This window comes from Fusarium redolens (assembly GCF_020744475.1).
Source record: "Fusarium redolens strain MPI-CAGE-AT-0023 chromosome Unknown BKA55scaffold_25, whole genome shotgun sequence".
Lineage (NCBI taxonomy): Eukaryota > Fungi > Ascomycota > Sordariomycetes > Hypocreales > Nectriaceae > Fusarium > Fusarium redolens.
The window spans coordinates 127,812-148,299 of record NW_025763688.1 but is presented as its reverse complement, the minus strand read 5'-3'; the positions used below and the strand labels follow the sequence as shown (position 1 = coordinate 148,299).

General features: G+C 45.7%; 7 protein-coding genes and 1 non-coding gene across 8 annotated transcripts; 4 read left to right on the top strand and 4 right to left on the bottom strand.

Annotated features, from left to right (window-relative positions):
* Positions 1-180: 180 nt before the first annotated feature.
* Positions 181-1,174, top strand: BKA55DRAFT_680756 (uncharacterized protein; the record flags this gene model as incomplete). The annotated part of the gene is made up of 2 exons (XM_046198227.1): positions 181-474; positions 537-1,174. The coding sequence occupies 2 exons, from the start codon at positions 181-183 to the stop codon at positions 1,071-1,073; spliced, it is 831 nt and encodes a 276-aa protein (XP_046042529.1). The 3' UTR covers positions 1,074-1,174.
* A 148-nt stretch (positions 1,175-1,322) lies between these two features.
* Positions 1,323-1,394, top strand: BKA55DRAFT_t292. The gene has a single exon. It is a non-coding gene; the product is annotated as a tRNA-Thr (tRNA).
* A 547-nt stretch (positions 1,395-1,941) lies between these two features.
* On the bottom strand, positions 1,942-2,574 carry BKA55DRAFT_466460 (uncharacterized protein; the record flags this gene model as incomplete). Its single annotated transcript, XM_046186113.1, has 1 exon — positions 1,942-2,574. A coding segment is annotated over one exon (633 nt), but the record flags the coding sequence as incomplete, so codon positions are not given.
* A 425-nt stretch (positions 2,575-2,999) lies between these two features.
* On the bottom strand, positions 3,000-3,713 carry BKA55DRAFT_696958 (uncharacterized protein; the record flags this gene model as incomplete). Its single annotated transcript, XM_046200322.1, has 2 exons — positions 3,000-3,601; positions 3,650-3,713. The coding sequence occupies 2 exons, from the start codon at positions 3,711-3,713 to the stop codon at positions 3,000-3,002; spliced, it is 666 nt and encodes a 221-aa protein (XP_046042527.1).
* Positions 3,714-4,019: 306 nt separating this feature from the next.
* BKA55DRAFT_584131 (major facilitator superfamily domain-containing protein) lies at positions 4,020-6,436 on the bottom strand. Its single transcript, XM_046194278.1, has 5 exons — positions 6,269-6,436; positions 6,000-6,212; positions 5,108-5,939; positions 4,825-5,049; positions 4,020-4,767 (listed from the first exon to the last, which is right to left on the bottom strand). The coding sequence occupies exons 2-5, from the start codon at positions 6,156-6,158 to the stop codon at positions 4,322-4,324; spliced, it is 1,662 nt and encodes a 553-aa protein (XP_046042526.1). The 5' UTR covers positions 6,159-6,212; positions 6,269-6,436; the 3' UTR covers positions 4,020-4,321.
* Positions 6,437-6,779: 343 nt separating this feature from the next.
* Positions 6,780-8,035, top strand: BKA55DRAFT_584129 (uncharacterized protein). The gene has a single exon (XM_046194277.1). The coding sequence runs from the start codon at positions 6,844-6,846 to the stop codon at positions 7,951-7,953; it is 1,110 nt and encodes a 369-aa protein (XP_046042525.1). The 5' UTR covers positions 6,780-6,843; the 3' UTR covers positions 7,954-8,035.
* A 729-nt stretch (positions 8,036-8,764) lies between these two features.
* On the bottom strand, positions 8,765-9,572 carry BKA55DRAFT_584128 (AhpD-like protein). Its single transcript, XM_046194276.1, has 2 exons — positions 9,375-9,572; positions 8,765-9,317 (listed from the first exon to the last, which is right to left on the bottom strand). Exons 1-2 carry the CDS (start codon positions 9,498-9,500, stop codon positions 8,811-8,813), a joined length of 633 nt encoding a protein of 210 aa, XP_046042524.1. The 5' UTR covers positions 9,501-9,572; the 3' UTR covers positions 8,765-8,810.
* Positions 9,573-10,724: 1,152 nt separating this feature from the next.
* Positions 10,725-18,535, top strand: BKA55DRAFT_716678 (uncharacterized protein; the record flags this gene model as incomplete). The annotated part of the gene is made up of 3 exons (XM_046200909.1): positions 10,725-10,992; positions 11,054-17,209; positions 17,277-18,535. 3 exons carry the CDS (start codon positions 10,725-10,727, stop codon positions 18,533-18,535), a joined length of 7,683 nt encoding a protein of 2,560 aa, XP_046042523.1.
* Positions 18,536-20,488: the final 1,953 nt, after the last annotated feature.

Sequence of the window (20,488 nt, the reverse complement as noted above, 5' to 3'; positions counted from 1 at the left end):
TGGTGATACGGACAATAATTGGCGTTTGTCATGATCGATACACTGCGCAATCTTGTGTTACTACCCCCTCATATGAGCATACGACGCCAATCATCTATAACTCTCCCATGAATCGTTGACTCTTGTTGGACCATTCACCACACATTGCTCCTACTAGCATCCTCATTCAAGCTGTGCAAAATGCCCTCGGTCTATACCCTAAACCATGGCGATGCCGAGAAAGAACGGCATCGTCTTGACTTCCAACATGGTGTCTTCAAAGCTATCATGCGCGATGATCTCCCTCCCGTCATCTGGCAACACCTAAAGTCCCTCCCAGCCCCTAAAGTCGCAGACGCAGACACTGGCACCGGAATCTTCCTCAAAGAGCTCGCGCCCAAGCTTGCCAAGGAGGCACAGCTGGATGGCTTCGACATTGACACAAGGAAATTCTACGGCCCCGCTTCTTTGCCGGCAATGTCAAGTTGCAGTACGGTAATGTCCTAGAGCCCTTTCCCAAGGAGTATCTGGGTACATATGACCTTGTGCATGCGAAGCTGCTCTATGCTGCTTTGAAGAAGGATGAGTGGCTTCAGGCCGTCAAGAACTTAAAGACACTGCTCAAGCCGGATGGGTATCTGTTCTGGTCCGAGATAGGAGCTTATGGTTATGCCAGTAACCCATACTCGGCTACTTTCCACGAGTGGAAGAGTATCGAGTCCGTAGCCGCCGTCAAGTATCTCCGTACCGCTCTCCGTTACCACACCGATATCGGTGTAATCACTGTTCTTGCCAATGTCCTTGGTGGACTTCAGGTCTTGGAGCCCGGCAAGGCTACGACTGATCCCGGTGCCTGGCATTGGGTTCGCCCGCAGCCCCGCAAGTTGATCATCAACCTTGGAGATGCTATGGTGCAGTGGACTGGTGGATTGCTCAGGAGTAACACGCATCGTGTGACATACTCGTCTGGAGAACAGCGTTTTGTGGATCGATATAGCATGGCGTATTTCATGAGGCCTGAGAAGAATGCCAGCATGAGAAGACTTATTGGAGAAGGGGATGATGGTGATGCTGCTGACTTGACGGCTGGGTAGTGGGAGATCAAGAAGACCATGGCATTTGCTGTTGATGAGAAGGATGATGTTTTAGTTAACAGGCATAAGAGCAAGGAGAGCAAGCAAGTTTTCGCAGCCTGAACTAACCTGGGCTAGAGGTAGCTAGCTAGTCTGCTTATCAAGACTGTTATTATGATCATGCACATATGAACAGCCAGATCGAGGAGACAGAGATCTTAGAAGACAATAGTGGAGCAACTCTCTAAGATTGGTCAAGTCGCTAGACAAGCCCCGTTGGCTCAGTGGTAAAGCGTATCACTAGTAATGATAAGATCACTGGTTCGATTCCAGTACGGGGCAAGCGCAATGTCTTATGTCTTTTTTGCAGTTTCCTCATTTTGTTTAATCAATCATTACTACATCGCGATTGGGGGGTTCCACAACCCGAGGAATCACCTACTAAGTCGTCCGTATTAGTGAGAGAACTTACTCTAAATTAATAAAAAAAAATTAAATATATATATATATATATAAAATCAACAGAACGATCACATTATAGAGGTGCAATTCAGGAGAAGAACGCCGTCATAATGTCAATTTGGTGAGACGGAACAGAAACAATGCTAATTGAAAGGTTTCGAAATACAGCGCAGCTATGGTGCGATACCATCTGCAGTGGCTCGGACCGTGATAGTCTCCATAGGCTGGACGGCAATACATCCATGCCCATAATTGTCCCGTGATGCATCCAGAGCATTCTCCCGCTCCAGCTCCATCAACCACTTCTTGCACACCCGCAGAGCCGGCATCTCCACATCCCGAGAGAAAGCCTGGCGTGAGACAACGTTGAGAACAATGCAACCCTTCTGCATTCTCGACATGGCTGGGATGAGGCGAGTCACATGAGTTCCAGCTGCATGCTGGCATATTGGAGAGTGTTCTGCTTCATTAGTTCCAACCCATCTCTCAGTCCCTTCTCAGCATCTTCGGGAGTCGTAGCATCACGCCAGGCACGGAGCTCCGGATAGCCGATCGACTTCCATGCCCCAGTACGAGAAGGGCTCTCATATAGGCCATGCTTTTTCTCCAGCTCACTGAGCTTCTTGACCTCATCCAAGAGCCCATCTTCAAGCATGCTTGTAATTCGGCCATCACAGAGGCCTTTTATGGTTGATAGATCGGAGTTGAAGGCAATGGCGAGAAAGTTCTGCTCCTGAATGAAGGGGTGAAACAGCAGTGGCTCCATGAGCAATGTTGACCCGCCGCAGATGACGGGGATGCGGCCTCGGCTGTGGATAGACTTGACGGCTTGTACAGCCTGGGCGACAAAATCTACAGGCTCTTCACTCGCCTGTAGATAATCTACCAGATGGTGAGGAACGTCTTTCATTTCCGCTTTGGTGACTTGCGCGGCCATGATGGGACAGTCGCGGTAGACCTGGATACTATCGACTGAGATGATCTCTCCATTGACGGCAGATGCGACCTCGACACTGAGACGTGTCTTGCCGATGCCAGTTGGCCCGATGATGGCAATGATGGGAATGATAGGAGCCATTGTGAAGTCAAGGTGTTGAGAAACAAGACTGTAAGTTGATTGGACAGATGTTGGAAGTGATGAAGCTTGTAGAAAAGCTTTCGACTAAGATAAAAGTCAGGTCTTTATCCTTATGAGTCAAGGGGAAGCCTCCACAAAATCTACCAAAAGTCCCCCGGAGATCGAGACAGGCCAGCGCGGGGGAGAGTTATGCTGCTGCCCCATGAGATTCACCCGATCCATCTTGGGGATGATACTTGACACGGAGTATTGTATTCTGCCTCAAAGAACAACTCCATTTGGCCTAAGTAGTAGGGACCACGCCGCAGGTTGGGAAAGTGGAACAGTAACAGTTATGAGTAGTGGAGTAAAGGAGAATTGTAATTTCAACGGCATGTATTGTCCAGCTACGCTACACCATCCTGGCTTCAGATGGCCGATACTTTGGTTGTCTCCTTTGACTTCCAGTCCAGGAGATGTCTTCCTGCCACCAGCTCATACTGCTGGATTTTCTCAACAACTTCATCGGACGTGTTTGCAACACTGATGATATTGGCTGTACCCTTCGAAATAAACCCCTCACTGACGGAATTCTCCAACCATGCGATAAGATGATCGAAAAACCCACCAATGTTGAACAGAACAACAGGACGGTCATGAATGCCGAGCTGGTTCCACGTAGCTACTTCAAACAATTCTTCCAAAGTACCATAGCCTCCGGGCAAAGCAACAAAAGCCTCTGCCTCAGCTGCCATGGTAGCCTTTCTCTCATGCATGCTATGCACCACGGTAGTGTTTCCATACTTGGTGACATTGGGTTTGATCACGCCCCTCTCTGTTCTGATCAGGGCCTCCGGGATCACGCCATGCACGGCATCTGGCCCAGAAAGGCGAACCAGGTTCTTGGCGAGGTTTCCCATTAGTCCGAGGGTACCGCCTCCGTAAACAAGGGACCAGGACTGGGCGCTCATAGTCTCTGCAAGTGCCGTGGCACCCTCTGCATACTTGGGCGATGCACCCTGACTGGCGCCTGTTGTATCCCGTTAGTCCGAGGTTGGCTTGTATGCAACAAACTTACCACAAAAGACACAGAGGGTGAACTTTTCTCGTTGTGTCGTAGCGCTGGTCTTGTCTTTGGCCATGATGAAACAGGATGGAGGAATGCAACAATATTGATTGAGCAGCTACAGTTTCGTGATTTATGTTTAGATTGACTAACTATAGTTTCTTATCCGGTATATAATATGGTGGATCACACATTATCCGTGTATCTACATTGTAACGGTGCCCCATTCAAGGTGACAAGTAATAGGGCTGCCTTTTATAAACCCGGTTGGTGGTATCTTTCAGTGGTTCTTGAGCGATGACAAGAGGTCAGGGAGAACTATGGACGGTGAAACTTTACTGTAGGTCACTATCTATCCCACTATGTACAGATTTTCAACTTTTTATGTTAAATTTGTTATTATTTTTGAATAGATATAAAGCTACTGTAATTTGAGTTGTGAATCCGCTTGGCTTGAATGTTGTTCCATGCGCAGTAATTATCCCCCGAGACTAGTCTACTATTACCAACATACCCTGTAGACGGGTTAAAGAGGATCGTTCTATCTCCTTAGCAAAATACTGCCCTCTTCTTGCTATCCCCAGATCTTGGAAAGTTGTCTGTCAAGCCTGGAGGCAGAGATTACCAGGATGGCGCCACTGAATCAAGAGCAGTCCTGATAATCTGTCAGTCCCCAACCCCCTCTTAGTGGAATACCTTCTCCCTCCTCATCGCGAGACTGCAAAGTAGACAAATGGACCCGGCCGCAATGATAGGTACGTATGCGAGTTGGATCGCTCTCGTGATTCCGTGAATAGCCTCTGCCTTGACTTCAGGCTTTGCAGAATCGATGAGTCCGCTACCAACACCAGCGAGAGCGTCGGCTATCTCGTTCTGAGAGACGTTGGGGAAGACGCGCTGGAGAGCTTGCTGGCCATAGTTGACGAACAGAGCGCCAGACATACCAGTACCAAATACGATACCCAGCATCTGCCCAACTGTCATGAAGCCAACACTATAAGGGATCTCGTTGGGCTGTACTTTCATCTGGGCGACTGCGAAACCGGCTTGACAGAAACAGCCAACGCCAGTGCCGAGGATAATAGTATAGCCGTAGATCTTGGCGTTCGATGTATGCTCATCCACGGTATCTAGTGCACGGTTAGTACGTGTAGTTCAGGGATTGGAAGAGAACAGGCGTCACTTACACATTAGAACTCCGCCGATTAACTCCATCAGAGAGCCTACAATGTACCAGGGATAGTAGTAGCCTGTTCGGCCCATGAACTGACCATTCAACAGGTTGAAGGCGACGAGAAACAGGATGAAGGGCAACAGGTGTACTGATGTCTCTACAGCCGTGATTCCGTGAGTGAATTGGTAGTAGAGTGGCAGGTAGAAAATGCCAATAAAGCTGCCGAATGTTGCCAGCACTAGACAAGCACCGTTAGCTTGAATGAATTCGAGGGCATGCAATAGTCCATGACTTACTCATTGTGAAGAAGAGACAAATCATAGTACGGCTCTTCCAGAAGTGCATGGGAAACAGCCGGTTCTCAAACGTAGTGCCGATCTGGAAGACCTGCTGGAGGACAAACAGGATGAGCAAGACACCAGCTGTGACAAACAAACCAATGCTCCTGCCTGCATCCCAACTCCAAAGGACTCCTCCAAAGTTCATCGCCATGATGAGACAAAGGACGGAGCCAATGGACAGGACCGTGCCGAGATAGTCGATCTGAGCTAGACGACTGACCAAGGGGACACCAGCCTGAGGCTTAAAGTCGGGGAGGAGAAGAAAGTAGATGGGTCCAATAACAGCCCCGACCAGTAAGTTCAGGTAGAAGGCCCATCGCCAAGTCGCACTACTATCGCCAAGCGAGCCTCCAACTACAGGGCCAAGAACAGTGCCGATACCCCAGATAAAACCCGTAAGGCTAAGATACTTTGGTCTCTCGGCATTCGTAGTGGTGACTGACATCAGTGTCAAAAGGCCCATGTACATGCCACAGCCTCCCGCTCCAGCAATGGCACGACCGACGATGAAGGAGTTGATATCGGGTGCGCCACCACAGAGCGCAGAAGCACCCATGAAGACAGTAGTTGAGCCGATGAATAGCTTTTTAGCTGAAAACGTGCCATAGGCTTTGGACCAGGGAAGTGTTGTTGCGGCTGAGGCGAGGGCGAAAGAGACACCAAGCCAGGGGACGAGATCAACGCGTTGGTAGGTTTCTACGACTTTGGCTTGAACATTGGCGACTACAGTGTTGTCTAGAGCGTAGAGGAACAGGGCGGAGAGAAGGGCGCAGACAACGAGGAACCACTATAGTCAAGAGTTAGCAAACTTGCGGGGGTCCGCAGTATGGCAATGATCTGTACTAACCTTGACACCATGAATGTTTCGAGGAGAGGGGTCTGGTGCTGGTTTTTCGACTTGGGGTTGCTTGAGGGCTTCGTTGCCTGAAAGGTCAGGGCCCAGAGATGGTGACAAGCGACTTTCGTCCGAGCTGTGACCGGACTGTCTCTCTTGGGAAGCGGACATGATGAAGAGTTAATATTCGTAAAGAATTAAAATTAAGGTTTTAAGGTTTTAACGCTAAAAAGACACAGTTAGAAAACGAGATTAAATTTCAACGCTAGGCCGCGACCTCCATGGTTATGTATTTCTGATGCTGTGGAGAAGCGTAAAATTTTTCATATCTGTATTCGTAATTTTGGCAACTAACAACAGGTTTCAGGGGGAATGAAACGATGCTTAGAAATCTGATAGAAAATGATAGAAAAATAAGCAAAATGAAGGGATTCAGAACCCTGACAATCTGGCCCTATAGGGAAAAGAAAACAGGAACGAGGCTCGGCAAGAAATGACGGAATCCGGCCCGTACCGTAACGTTACAGCACACTGTGTGGTATTGGCAAGGAGTTTAGCCTAAAAATGGAATTTTTCTCCGTGACCAGGGTTGATCGGTGCATACGCGAGGTGACGATGGAGCATAGGGCGCTGGCGTGATTGTGAGCTAACACTAGTTGCCGCAATTGCATCTTGAGATCTGTCGGTATTCCTTTCATCGTAAGGATGTGCTCCAGAGGGTTGTGGACTAGAAGTGATGCACGTCAGGGATATAAATTTGGGGCCGTCGACCAAGAAACTAGCAAATGCAATCAGGTATCAATCCAATCACTTGAATCTAGTTCTGTCTCAACTTTTGCCTGCATCTTTACTCAAAATGGCTGCAATCACCCAAATTCAACCCTCTGACGGCAAACCAGCCTCTGTGGGATTTCATTACCCCCAAAAGGAACAAATTCCACCAGATTCTATCGGTACCGATCAGATTCTAGTATCTTTTCTCTTCTCCCCAATCAACCCCCAAGACCTTCTTGTACTTGCAGGTCGCTACCCAGTCAAGCCGCTGCATACCCTGGACAACGAGCCTGTCCTGGGTTATGACGGCGTGGCTTGCGTCGAAGCAGTGGGTCCTCTCTCTTCCCCGGAGACGACCCACATTCGGCCCGGAGACTTGATTGTTCCGCGTCGACATGGATTGGGAACCTGGAGAAGCCAAGCCATTCTTAGCGTGACGGATGTCATTCCCCTGTCGCCTACTAATGATTTGTTTGGCGCATCTCTTTTGCGTATGGCCTTTCTGCCGGCTTACCTCCTTGTTGAGGATATGCGTGACTTGAAGCCTGGCGATTGGATCATCCAGAATGCAGGTTCTGGAACCATCGCGAGACTTGTCGCGCAGTTTGCTCGCCTCAAGGGTGTTCGTACCTGCAGTGTCGTGCGTGATCGGGAGGGTAGCACTTTCGATGCCCTCAAGACCGATCTGCATAGCCAGGGCGTAGAGATCGTAATTACCGAAGACGACCTCGCTAAACATGGTACGCAGGCTTCGGCAGAACTCGCGGATGCAGCTTCTAGGGGTCGTGTCGTGCTCGCCATCGACGCTGTCTTTGGCGAATCCGGCGAGAGACTTGCAAATGCGCTTTCCCATGGCGGAACATATGTCAACTATGGGTCTCTCGGCGGAGCAAGCGGAATCCTTGGCCTATCTCAGCGGCTGTTGTTCTGGTCAGAGGTTACCTTTCGGAACTTCCGTCTCTCTGAACAGTTGAAGGCTCGGACTGCGGCGGAGCAGGAATCTCTGTTGTTGTGGTTCCAAGACTTGCTTGCTCGCGGACTTCTGCGTACGCCACCTGTGGAGACCATTCAGGTTCCTCGGGATGTTGACGGCAGGGATGAATTTGAGCGGCGTGTGAGGGAGGTAGTCAATGCAGGTCCTGCTGACAAGGTGGGAAGGGTGAAGCAGGTTTTGCAGTTTGGTAGGATCTAGCTGCATATGCGTATTGTGAGGATCAACACAAGTAGTGGAAATTAAGATTAGGCAGTAATGTAACCCTTTCATGCATGAAAAACCCTTACGAATTGTCACATGAAGTGAAACTGCGTCATGCAGTATACATATTGTCTAATACCGAAAGAGGTAGCCAGGCTTGCTGACACCTAATTCCTAGGCTAGTTTTCGTATAGCATGTAAGTAAAACGAATGTGTCATAGGAATTAAGAAGGGTTGTGATACATGACATTGATGCCTTGTGTTTTGCCGCTTTTGTTCAATTAGTTTAGTTAAGTCTCAAGTTAGAGTTCATTGCTATGCTTGTTATTTCTAAAGCGCTGAATAACCATTCTAAATTTTATTCCTATAGGAACTTAAGTATAATTAATAAGATAAGATGTTAAGTGAAGGCAGTCTTTTTATTATATAATTAATGGTTAAAGATTGTAACAAAAACGAGATACTTTAGGCTAATAAATCCAATCTTCTTAGACGTTAGATAGGAAATATGCAGTTCTCACCATATAGCGCCTCCTTGCTAGTATTCTCACTTTAGCACCGTAACTACTTATTAATTTATTTACTATACAGTATGCCATGTTAATTAATGTTGTGTAAACCTGATTAATATCTAAGCAAGAGAGATCAAGACAATGCATTAAAAACGGCCACATCTTGGCCTGAGCCTCGTTGAGATATCGTAAGCTTTAACTATCAGTCAATGTTGGCCTAAGCAGTCTACTATTGGGCATAACAATAAAACACAAGTCACATGAAATAATTCAAATTAGGAAAGATGTATGAAGTGACGAGTTTTTTTTTTCTATGAATCTAAGACTACTAGCTACTTCAGTCTACTTCTTTGCCTGCTTCTCCCGTTCAATGGCTGACGCATTGTACTTGCGCAGAATGTCCAACAAGCCAGGAATAGGCTCATCAAAATCAATCCTAGCACTATTCATGAACCGGGCCAAAAAGCCGTAAATCCCATTAAGAAAGAAAATCTCAGTGATCTCTTCATGACTGAAAGCTTCCAAAGCCTCGGTCATAATCTCTTTGCTGACCTTGGGTTGGCGACTAAGCTCTTCAACAATCCGAGCAATCAATCGCTGGCGAGGGGTAAAAAGACTCTCAGGCAACGGTTCTTTGGGATTGCGTAGAGCCGTAAATTGTTCCTCAGTGAGACCAAGGACACGAGCGACAGGCTCGTTAACATCCCACTCGTAAGGGGCATCCAGAGTGGCAGCCGTACGTAGAACGGTGACTTGCCATTCAGATGGTAGAATCTTTCGATTTTCACTCCAGCTGGAGGAAAGAAGAGTCATGAATGGTTTGAAGAATACATTGCTATTGGCGAGAAGCTTTTAAGAGTTAGCTGGCCTGTAAATAAAGCTATGTGAAGAAGATGGTTGGCTTGCCTTGAAGATGTTTCTCTCAAACGGCAGAGTCTGCAGAGCAGCCTTGATGTCTGGCGAGGCCGTGTTGGAGTCGACGTAAGGGAGCAAGTGCTCGTTGGTGACGACGCGGTTGTCCCAAGAAGCCATGTTTGATTATTGAATGAAGGAGATGTAATGATGGATGCAACGAAGCTGTAAATAGTTTCTGGTGAGTTGAATCTGTCTGTATTGCCCTAGATGCGTATGCGAAAATCTATATATATATAGAGAACTACTATGTGAGACATGATGTAACGTTTCATTCGCCTACCAGAACGGTAGTCATAGCGAGATCAACATGTCGCCATAATTCAAGCTTTCTGAGTATCAATACTCTTGGCTTGGCCTGGACTGCATACGACAACCCCTGGTTCAGCTCCGCGGAACATTTCATACACAGTGTGACAAACACCGTGTCAGATTCACTAACGTTAGCGTCACTTCGGAAGCGGGCCGCTTCTAGCACATTCTTTAGCTGCATGTCGCTAAAGTGTAACATCCTTCGGCATACACGTTATTAGGAAACATTTTTCGAGCTGCAGGGTTCGAATTGCTTCTTGGAAGATGTACAAAGGATTCAGATCCTTAACTTCTGCACGAGAGAGACCCACTGATGTTTTCTACAATCGTTCAGCTGCAGAGTATCATATCGCCACTTGTGAAACACATCCTACAGAGCGGCAATCACGAAATCAGGACACGAGTAATTGAAAAGATTTGATATGCAGCCCTGAATCAATCACTGCCATATATGGCTTTCGATGCAACCCACGTGGCGTCAATGAGACTGCGTGGATCGTGGGGGCCGTAAGCGAAGCCCTGCTTATCCCGAGTAGTACACGTTCACGACATCCAGAATGCATCATCGCCACTTCCAAAACAGGCATAGTGCGCCTCTTACACAAGTTTTGTGAGGTTATTCCCAAAGGCTTTGAGCATCGTATACTAAGAAACGTATGACGAGATGTGTTCTACTCCCTGTAGGGCAGGGAATCCGATCCTTCGGGACAAAGGTCGGCATGGCCGCGTAGGGCAGGCTTATGCCGTTCCAGGTACTTGCAGAATGAGTGCAGCAGAGGAGGCAATTGAGCCCGAGTGCTTGTGTCACCACACCGGGATGTAAGAAAGAAATTTTCAAAGACACGAACGAAAGAGTTAAAGCAGAGGGAATTGAAAGATAATTAATATAAATAACTGAACAACTCTTGAAGAACAACTATCTCTATCATTCAGAATCACAAGCGAATCTTCCTCTTAGATCAAAAACACTTAGACTAATATTCCCAGCCCCTTTGTTTTAACCCCTGATACACTAATCGTCTCTTCTTCATCATGAAGCTCTATCATCACGTTGAGAAGCATGAGGATTTCTTCCTCCCCTACCAAGATGGTCTCAGCCTCAAGCCTGTCGAAGCTCTTGTGAAGCACGAGAAGGACTTGGGTATCTCAGACGTTGAGACTGTTCTACCTGCGACTGAAGTGCAGAAGGATATTCTCAAAGAGGATCTGCAATGGGCTGAGGCAGTGCTCTTCTCTGGAAAGCCATCTGCTTTGAGCTCTGAGAAAGTCTTTGATACATGGAGATCTTTGGCGTATCATCGTAAGTATTTCACCGTGTGATCAACATCGATATAGAAATGGTTGCTAACAAACTCAATTAGACATATGCCTTCGATCTTACATCACTGACGAGCCATCGCCAAAGGTTATCGTCCAGCGATGCATTGAGCCTGTTCAGTGGCGCCGACCTGAAAAAGGGTTTGAAAAGCGTCACCGAGGCTCAGCATTCCTGACGGTTGAAGCCAACAATCGTTCTGACGAGATCAATCTCGTACTTCACTTCCACCGCGCCCTGATTGATACAACTTCCCTGCACACACTCAGACTCGACTGCCTCCTTCAAATTCATGGCATCCCAGGTATCGAAAGCACTGGCTTTACTGCCTATACACGATATCTTGTACAGCAACGCAAGGAAATCGACTCATCCAAAAAGTTCTGGTCCAAAGCTCTGTCAGACATTGCTCCTCAGTCTATCTTTGGTCTCGAACCTGATGCTCTGGATGGTCATAACCAAGATAGACATGGCGTCAGTGCCGTCATCCAGGGCTCAGAGCTAGCGAAGCTGAACAGTCTTGAGAAATCTCATGGAGAATCAAAGTCATGGCGTCAGACGTTCCTCGAAGCAATCTGGGCTCATGTCTTAAGCGCTCACTCCGACTCGGAAGAGGTTCTTTTCGGAACTGTCCGTCGAGACGCCAACTTTGTGGGCTCAGATACATGCGTCGGATGCCTTGATCAAACTTATCCCGTCAGGCTGCGAGTTCCTACTGGCGAAAGCGCGACCTTCTCTGACCTTTCTGGCTCCCTGGATGCTTACCATACGGAAGCCGGTCGTCACGCATTCATCGGCTACACTGGAATCGAAGAGCAGACCCCTAATGGCATGCTCATCGAAACAGCCGTCAGTTACAGTCAGACAACCAACACTCCTTGTATTGCCCCCAGCTTGAGGAGGTTCCCCGTCGTGTTGTGCATCAACGACGCCAGCGCATTACAACTCGCCATCAAATGCACAACCAAGATCCCACCCGAAAAGGTCGAATTGGTGTTTAAACATTTTGTCTCGGCAATTTTCAGTGCGGCGCAAGGCTTGAGCTCCACGGACAAGTTCCCTCTATCAGACGTAGAACTTGCTTCGGAGTCTGAAAAGCGTCTCATGCTATCCCGATCAGTCAGCACCCGCAAGGTACAGCCTACGACTATCCCTGCTATGTTTGAGAAGACTGCAGCTCGATACCCTCAAAGAGTCGCAGTTGATTTTCAGGGCGATGCCACCCTCACATTCTCCCAGCTCAACAGCCTTTCCAATCAACTCTCAAGGAAGTTGAGGCTACAAAAAGGTGTTGTTTATCCTATCTTGGCTGACAGGTCCCTGGATCTGGTCGTGACTATCCTGGCGGTGCTTAAGGCTGGGGCAGCCTACACTGTCCTTGACCCAGAATCGTCGGTCAGTCGCCTCGAGCAAGTCGTCAACGACTGCAATGCAGCAGCAGTTCTCTCTACTCGCAGATACATGAACATGCTCCCCAACACTGTCGATATTGGACAGGATTACACTCGCCTAAGCCCGGAGGCCGGAAGCCTACCGGATAACGTTGGCAACATCGACGTACATATCACGCCTCAAGACCGTTGTTACATCATCTACACATCTGGCAGCACAGGGAAGCCCAAGGGCGCAGTACTCACCCACGAAGCTGCCACGAGTGGTATGCAGCATCACTCTCTGAACAAGCTGAACCGGTGGCTTCTCTTCTACAACCCAAGTTTCAGCGCTGCTCAACGCACCATCTTGAGCACTCTTGTCAACGGCGGAACCCTAGTGTTGGCACCCAAAGAGGCCCTCACTCGGGATCTCGCAGGAGTCATTAACGGGCTTTCGGTAGATGCCCTCGGAATCACTCCTTCTGCCCTGTCCCTTCTGTCGCCCAAGGATGTCCCCAATCTCAAAAGCATCACGCTCGTGGGTGAGCAAACTCCTCAAGAGCTTGTGAACACTTGGTCTTCTGTCAAGGGCCTTACACTGAGGAATACCTATGGGTTGAGTGAATGTACGCAGCTCAACTTTGGAAGACAACTCGCTACAGTTGATGGGCGCGTTCCGAACCCTCGCATACTGGACCCGCCAGTTGACACAACCAGCGTCTTCATCCTTCGTCATGGTAGCCTTGAGCTCTCACCACTACTTGTGTTCGGTGAGCTCTGTCTCGCCGGTCCGCAGCTTGCGAAAGGCTACATAAACGAGCCAGGATTGACCGAGAAAGCATTCATCGCCAACACATTCGGTCCTGGAAAGCTTTACCGGACTGGTGATAAGGCTAGATGGCTTCCAAATGGACAAATCGAGATTGAAGGACGCGTCGATATGCAGGTCAAGATCAATGGGCAAAAGGTCGAACCTGCGGAAGTCGACCGTCTTTTAGTGTCAATCGACGCTATTAAGGGAGCTGTGACCTTTTCGGTTAAGATTGAAGACCGTCAAGTTTTGGCTACCGGTGTTGTGGTCGACGATGCTGCTTATTTCAGAGATGCAGTCAATGCAGCGAGGAACCATCTCCGTGCCAACCTGCCAGTCTTCATGACGCCTACTCTTTGGATTCCTCTTGAGTCGGTACCCAGGAATGGAAATGGCAAGCTCAACTATCACTTGCTGCGCAGTCAAGCTAAAGAGCTCGGGTTCGCCGGCTTTGCCAAGCTCATGGAGTTGGGCAATACGGAAAATGCGGACGATATGCTGACCGATGTTGAAGAAAAGATTGCATCTGTGTGGGCGAACTCTCTAAAGATTGACATTTCTGTCGTTCGCCGATCCCATTCCTTTACTGACCTTGGAGGAACTTCCATTGAGGCCATACGCGTTGTGTCAGAGCTACGTGAACACGGTCTAGCTACCAAACTCGGTGACCTACTTGGTTACGTCTCTCTGGAAGACGTTGCTACTCGATCTCAGACTCTTGGTGCGGATGATAAGCAAGACCCGGAGCCTTTCTCACTCCTCCAGGACGAGAAGCTGCTTTCAGAGTTGAAGGAGAGCGATGGTATCAGCGACGCTTATCCTGTTACGCCATTCCAAGAATCTATGTTGGTGTCAGTCAACTCACCTTCGGATCCATACACTTACTCTCGAACTTGGGATGTTAGTCAACTTGATCTTGTCCGACTCAGAAGCAGCTTTGAAGAGGTGTTCAGGTCTCGCGAGATCTTGCGAACCGTGTTTGTTCCATACAAACAGTCCTTTGTGCAGACAATAAGGACCAACCTGGAGCTCCCATGGTTTGAGAGTCGACAGACACTAGAATCCTTCCAGGAAAGGGGTAGTGCTCATCAATGGGACATTGAAAAGCCTCTTTGGAAAGCAACTCTCACATCAGACCAAGCTCTGGTCGTGACAATGCACCACTCACTGTTCGACTTTTGGTCTCACGGTTTCCTGTATGATGATGTAGCAGCAGTCTACACGGGCAGTGATATTCCTCAACGCCCAAGCCTAAGCCGGTTTATTCGACATTTGCAACAAGAGTCGTCTTCAGCCAGCACATCATTTTGGTCCGGGTATCTCGAAGGAGCTGAAGTACTCAAGCTGAACAGCAACCAGCTGTACAACACTAGCAAACTCGAGTTCGATCTTGGCTACAGTCTCACCACACGCTCTAGGAGTGTTGGGTTGACTCTCGGAGCAGTAGTTTACAGCGCTTGGGCCATCGTTCTCTCTCGACAGATGGGAACCAATGACATCACATTCGCAACCACTGTTTCAGGAAGAGAAGCCCCTGTCGTTGGTATTCATGATCTTGATGGACCTGTTATGAGCACTGTACCACAAAGGATCAAACTCGATACCGAATCTTCCCTTAGGGACGTGGCTAAGAAGACAGTCGCTGCGTTTTCTCAACTACTCAAGCATTCCCAAGTCGGTATCGCCGCAGCGCTTAAAGCGGGTGACATTGGTGCACAAGAGATCGACACTCTCGTCAACATCTTGATTGACGCGAACAATACCGAGAGACCAAGAAAGTCCCATGAGGTCTTCAAGATGCGTGGCCCGAGGCCTCAGTGGGAGTCTGGACACGGCATGACTGTTCTGGAGGTTCAAGAGCCACAAGGCCAGAATAGTTCTACCATGCTTCGACTTTCAAGCAACATGGACCCTCGACGCTTGGGATTTATCAAAGATTCTTTTATCGAGGTTTTGGACCTTTTCTGCGAAAAGCCCGATTCCATCCTTTCGTCTACCAACATCATGGGTGCTGCCGAATATGATCTGGTCTTCAACCAACTTTCCAACCGTATGAGACTCCGCGTTCCAGAACCAGAGTATCTTTACAGCGCATTCAAGAGAATTGCACAAGAGACTCCAGATGCTATCGCCATTGACTTTGACAACACGACAACCATCTCATACGGAGCCCTAGACAAACTCGCAAATCGGTTTGCTCATACCCTCATCGACGCTGGAGTACAACCGGGGGATCTTGTGCCCATCATGCTTGACAAATCAGTTGATATGATGGTCGTCATTCTTGGTACAATGATTGCTGGGGCAGCGTACGTTCCTTTGAGCCCCGACAATCCCACGGATAGAAACTCCTATATTGTGTCTGATACGGCAGCAAAACTCATTGTTGTCCATCCTGGGTACGTCGAGTTTGGTGATCATGTCAAGGAATCACTTGGGGTTGAGACACTGGTGATGAAAGGCTACCAAGATTTGAGGTCGACCAATTCGAGAGGCGAGGATACAGATTCTTGCCCTGTTGTCCATCATACTCCAAACAACCTCGCATATCTCATCTACACTTCCGGAAGCACAGGACTCCCCAAGGGCGTCAAGGTTCCGCACAGAACTGCTGCTGCAGCCGTTACAAGCATGGTACAGGTTGAAGGTCGCCACCAAGGCGTGTGGAGGACCTTGCAGTTCGCCAACTACGTATTTGACGCATCGGTTCAAGATTTCTTCAACACTCTTAGCAGTGGCGGCACACTATGCATGGCCCCTACAGACGTCTTACTCTCCGACATTGCAGGCTGTATCAACCGAATGGATGTCCATCAGGCTATCATCACACCAACTGTTGCAAAATTACTCAACCCAGCCGATGTCCCACGATTTGAGACACTGATCGTTGGAGGTGAACCTCTGACTCCAGATGTCATCAAGACTTGGGCACCACACTGCAACATCTTGAACGTCTACGGACCAACAGAGACATCCATGGTGGTAACTACCAAGGGGATCGAGTCACTTTCCGACAGCCATGTTGTCGGTAATATTGGTGCTCCGTTTGATACCGTCATGGCCTTCATCCTTGATCCAAATGGCGAGACACTACAGCCTTACGGTGCCGTCGGAGAGCTGTGCATAGCTGGGCCTCAGGTAACAGATGGTTACATTAATCGTCCTGAGCTGACGACCGCTGCATACGTCGATAGCGCTCAGCTTGGAGTCCGAATCTACAGAACTGGGGATTTGGCACGATGGCTACCTGATGGTGAGATCGAGTGTCTTGGTCGCAAGGATAACCAGGTCAAGATTCATGGTCATCGTATCGAACTTGGAGAGGTTGAGAATTCCATTCGGAACTCTGGTCTTGTCAAGGATTCGATTGCTGTGGCTGCCAAGGTTCATGATAAGGTCCACCTAGTTACATTCTGTACCTTCAACCATGATTTTGCGGCTGAAATAGATAGCACTGGCATCCTCGACCCTTCCACACTGAGAGACACGTTTACGAGCCTGCACGAGAAACTTGGATCGTTGGCAACTTATATGATCCCCAAGTTTGTCATTCCCATGGCCGACTTTCCCAAGCTATCTTCCCGAAAGGTTGACCGCAAGGCATTGAAGAAGATGCTAGAAGACCTCGATCGGGACTTGTTAGCACAATGCGTGCTTGAGTCTCCAAGCCAAGGCCATACCATCGTGCCGGTAGAGACTCTATCTGAGATTGCTTTGGAATCGGTTTGGTCGGACATCTTTGGTTTGCCGACTGATAGAATTGGGCGTGAGGCAAACTTCTTGGCTTTGGGAGGCGATTCAATCTCGGCAATCAGCCTCACTGGTCATCTTCGCAAACTGGGCTATCATCTTACAGTACTCGATATTCTCCAATCTCCGAAACTTAGGGACATGGCTTCTACGATGCGAAGATTGGAGACAGAAGCAGGAGGCAAGAAGATGGTTTTCAAAGTTCCAGAAACTGTCAAGGAGGCTGCTGAAGAGTCTGGGCTAACGTGGGATGATGATGTTGAATATGGTAAGTTACTTCCTTTGAATATTCAATGTATGGAACATAAAAGGCTGACTGAAATGTGACTCAACAGCATATCCTTGCCCACCCGGCCAAGCAGAGTTCTTGAAACAAGGTGGTCGAGACTCGCAGATGTGGGTGCTCCAGACCGTGCGACGCATGACTGGTGTTATCGAACCTGATGCTTGGATTAAGGCCACCACGCAACTGACGGAAACCAACGACATCTTACGCACGACTTGGCTAGAGGCTTCTCCTGGGAACTGGGTAGGAGTTGTTCTTCGCGATGCGCAGCTCAAAGTCACAACTATCGCCCTGGACTCGGATGAGGAGATGTCCAACTTTCTCGAGGACTTCTGGCAAGCACGCTTTGAGTTCGGTCGCCCTTTCATCAAATATGCCATCATCACTCATTCAGACTCTTCGTGGGACCTGGTCATCAAGATGGATCATGCGGTATACGACGGAACCCTTCTACGTGTCTTTGATCAACATTTCGAGAACATTCTACAAGGCAAACCAGTGCCTCCCCGCGTTGAGTTCCGTGATTTTGCTCAACATGTCTTTGAGCAAGACAAACCAATGGCGCTTGGGTACTGGAAAGACAAGTTTGCCAAAGCAGGCCAAGCATCTCAGGTTCTTTATGACCGAGATCTGAGTGGAGTGACTGAACCTCGAGTCACTGCCAGCTTCAAGATGACGATGGATACACGTGGCATTGATCAAGTGGCAAGGAACTATGGCGTCACCCCCAGCATTATCTTCCAGGCGGCCTTCACACTTTGGTTAGCTAGGGCGACCAAGAGTGACAATGTTCGCTACGATTATCTCCTCAGCGGACGAAACGTGGCACTTCCTGACCCTCAGTCTATCAACGGAACACTAGCCAACTTTTTGCCGATCTGGACAGGAACTAGCTCGACTGAGAAGGTGTCGGATCTTCTTGTGAGGTTGCAAGAGGACTTCTGGGCCGTCACGGAGAATGGTCTAGTCGGACTTGACGATGTTTACCAGACACTGGGTGTTTCTCGCAAGGCTCATGGGAACAAAGTCTTGTTCCTGTCACAGCCATTCGACCCAGTTCCCTTGGATGACCAGACAACCCGCAATCGATGGCTTGTCATGGCCAAGTCAAAGGTGCGAATGTATCAGCCATACGCGCTTGTTGTGGAGGTATCGAAGTCCTTTGGTGATACTTCCATATTGAAAGTAATGTATGATGAGACGGTCTTTGATCATGCGATGGCGGAAGCATTTGGCTCTGAAATCACTGGGTTAGTGTCGGCTATGATGCAGGATGAAAAGAAGAGTATGATTGTCGAGGAAGTCTAAATAGATACTTGTAGATTAATGAGTTTAGAGAATATAAATTATAATTTTAAAATCTAATATAATTAAATCTTATAAAAGGTAATTATTATTTAATATTAAAAAGGCAGTTATTATTTTTAAAATTAATACTTAAGGCTTTAATAATTAATTTAACTTTTTCTTTAAGTTTTATATTTCTTATTAAAGCTTTTTAAAGCTTTTTTAAACTTCTTTTTTATTTTTATATTATTATTTTTAAAAATTAAGTTAATTTTAAAATAATAAGTATTTCTTTAAGGTATTTTCTAAAAATAATACCTAATATAATATAAAATTTAAATCTTTATATTTCTTTTTATATAATATATAAATCTTTAATATTTTTATATATTACTAAAGGTGCTTTATAAACCTTTATTTAATAAAGGCTCTCTTTAAATTATTAATCTTTAACTTACTTTATTTCTTATTTTTAAAAGATAAAGTTTAAAGTATAATTTTAAAGCTCTTTTTTATTACTTATTTAATAGCTAGCTTATTACTTTTCTTTTTATTTAATTAAACTACTTATTAGATTTAGATAAAGAAGGTTAATAAGAGGTATATTTCTTTTTTAATTACTTCTTTATTTTAGCCTTATTTAATATAAAGAATTACTATATATACTGCCTCTTGCGCCCTACCTACTATCTCTTTTTACCTATATAATTACAGATATCTGTTATAATTAGAGCTTTACTAAGAATAATTTATATAGTAATTTATAATACTAACATTTATAAGGCTATAAGGACAGAAAAAGGGCATTTAGTTAAAGTAATACTTAGGCCTTTTTTAAATATTTAATAATTAAGAATAAGTCTTATAAACTTATAACTAGCTACCTTAACTTAATTATATTAGATATAAAAATTATATATTCCTTATTATTATATATAAAGTAACTTATTAATATTTAAAATAAAATACAATAAGAAGTTTTATTATAAGTAATACTTATAATATAATAAGAGGTATTCTTTTAAAAATAAATATATAATATAAGTTTCTTTATTAAGTCTTAGTTATTCTTATAAAGCTAGCTAATTTACTAAATAATTACTTAATATTAATATTATTTATAAAGTAAAATATATTATTATATAATTAAGAAAATATATAATAGCTAATAATTACTTATTTAATTTTCCTTATTATTATATTATAATTATCCTCTTATATTATTAAGTAACTTATTAAGTTACTTTTAAGTTACTTATTTATACTTATTAGCCTATTATAAATACTAGTAAATAATTAATAGTCTTATACTTCTTTTAATATATATTTAACTCTCTGCTATAAAGCCTTATATAATTAGTTTATACTAAGGGGCTTTTATAATTATAGCTAGTTAAGTAAGCCGTTTTAAGGGGTTTAATAGGATTTATATTAAAATTTAAAATAGCTATTAATTAGGCTATTTTCTTTTTACTTAAAGAAGAAATAAACTTTAATATTTACCCCTTTAGTAGCCCTAATACTTGTTATATAGTAAAGCGATACTTTTAAAATAAAATAAATAGCATTATAGTAATATTATAAATATAAGGAAGATAATTTAAACTAAGGCTATTTTTAGCTTTTTTCTTTTTTAGGAAAATAATAGGTATCTAGGCTAAGTTAAATTTAATTATTCCATTATATATAATATTATTATATAATATATTTTCTTTTATTTTAGAATTAAGTTAACTAAGCTACTTCTTCCTACTTATTTATAGTAATAGGGAATTAATATACTAATGTATACTATATAAGCAAGTAAAGGCATACAGGCCGAGTAATTTCAGTATTTAAACCCATAACTCAAGATTAAAAGAATAATACACAGGCCAGAAAAAATAGTGCTATTACCAGTGGTAATTAGTATAGTAGGGTTAGCACGGATGAAAAGTCAACAACCCGGCGGGATTCTAATGGTCCTATGTATAG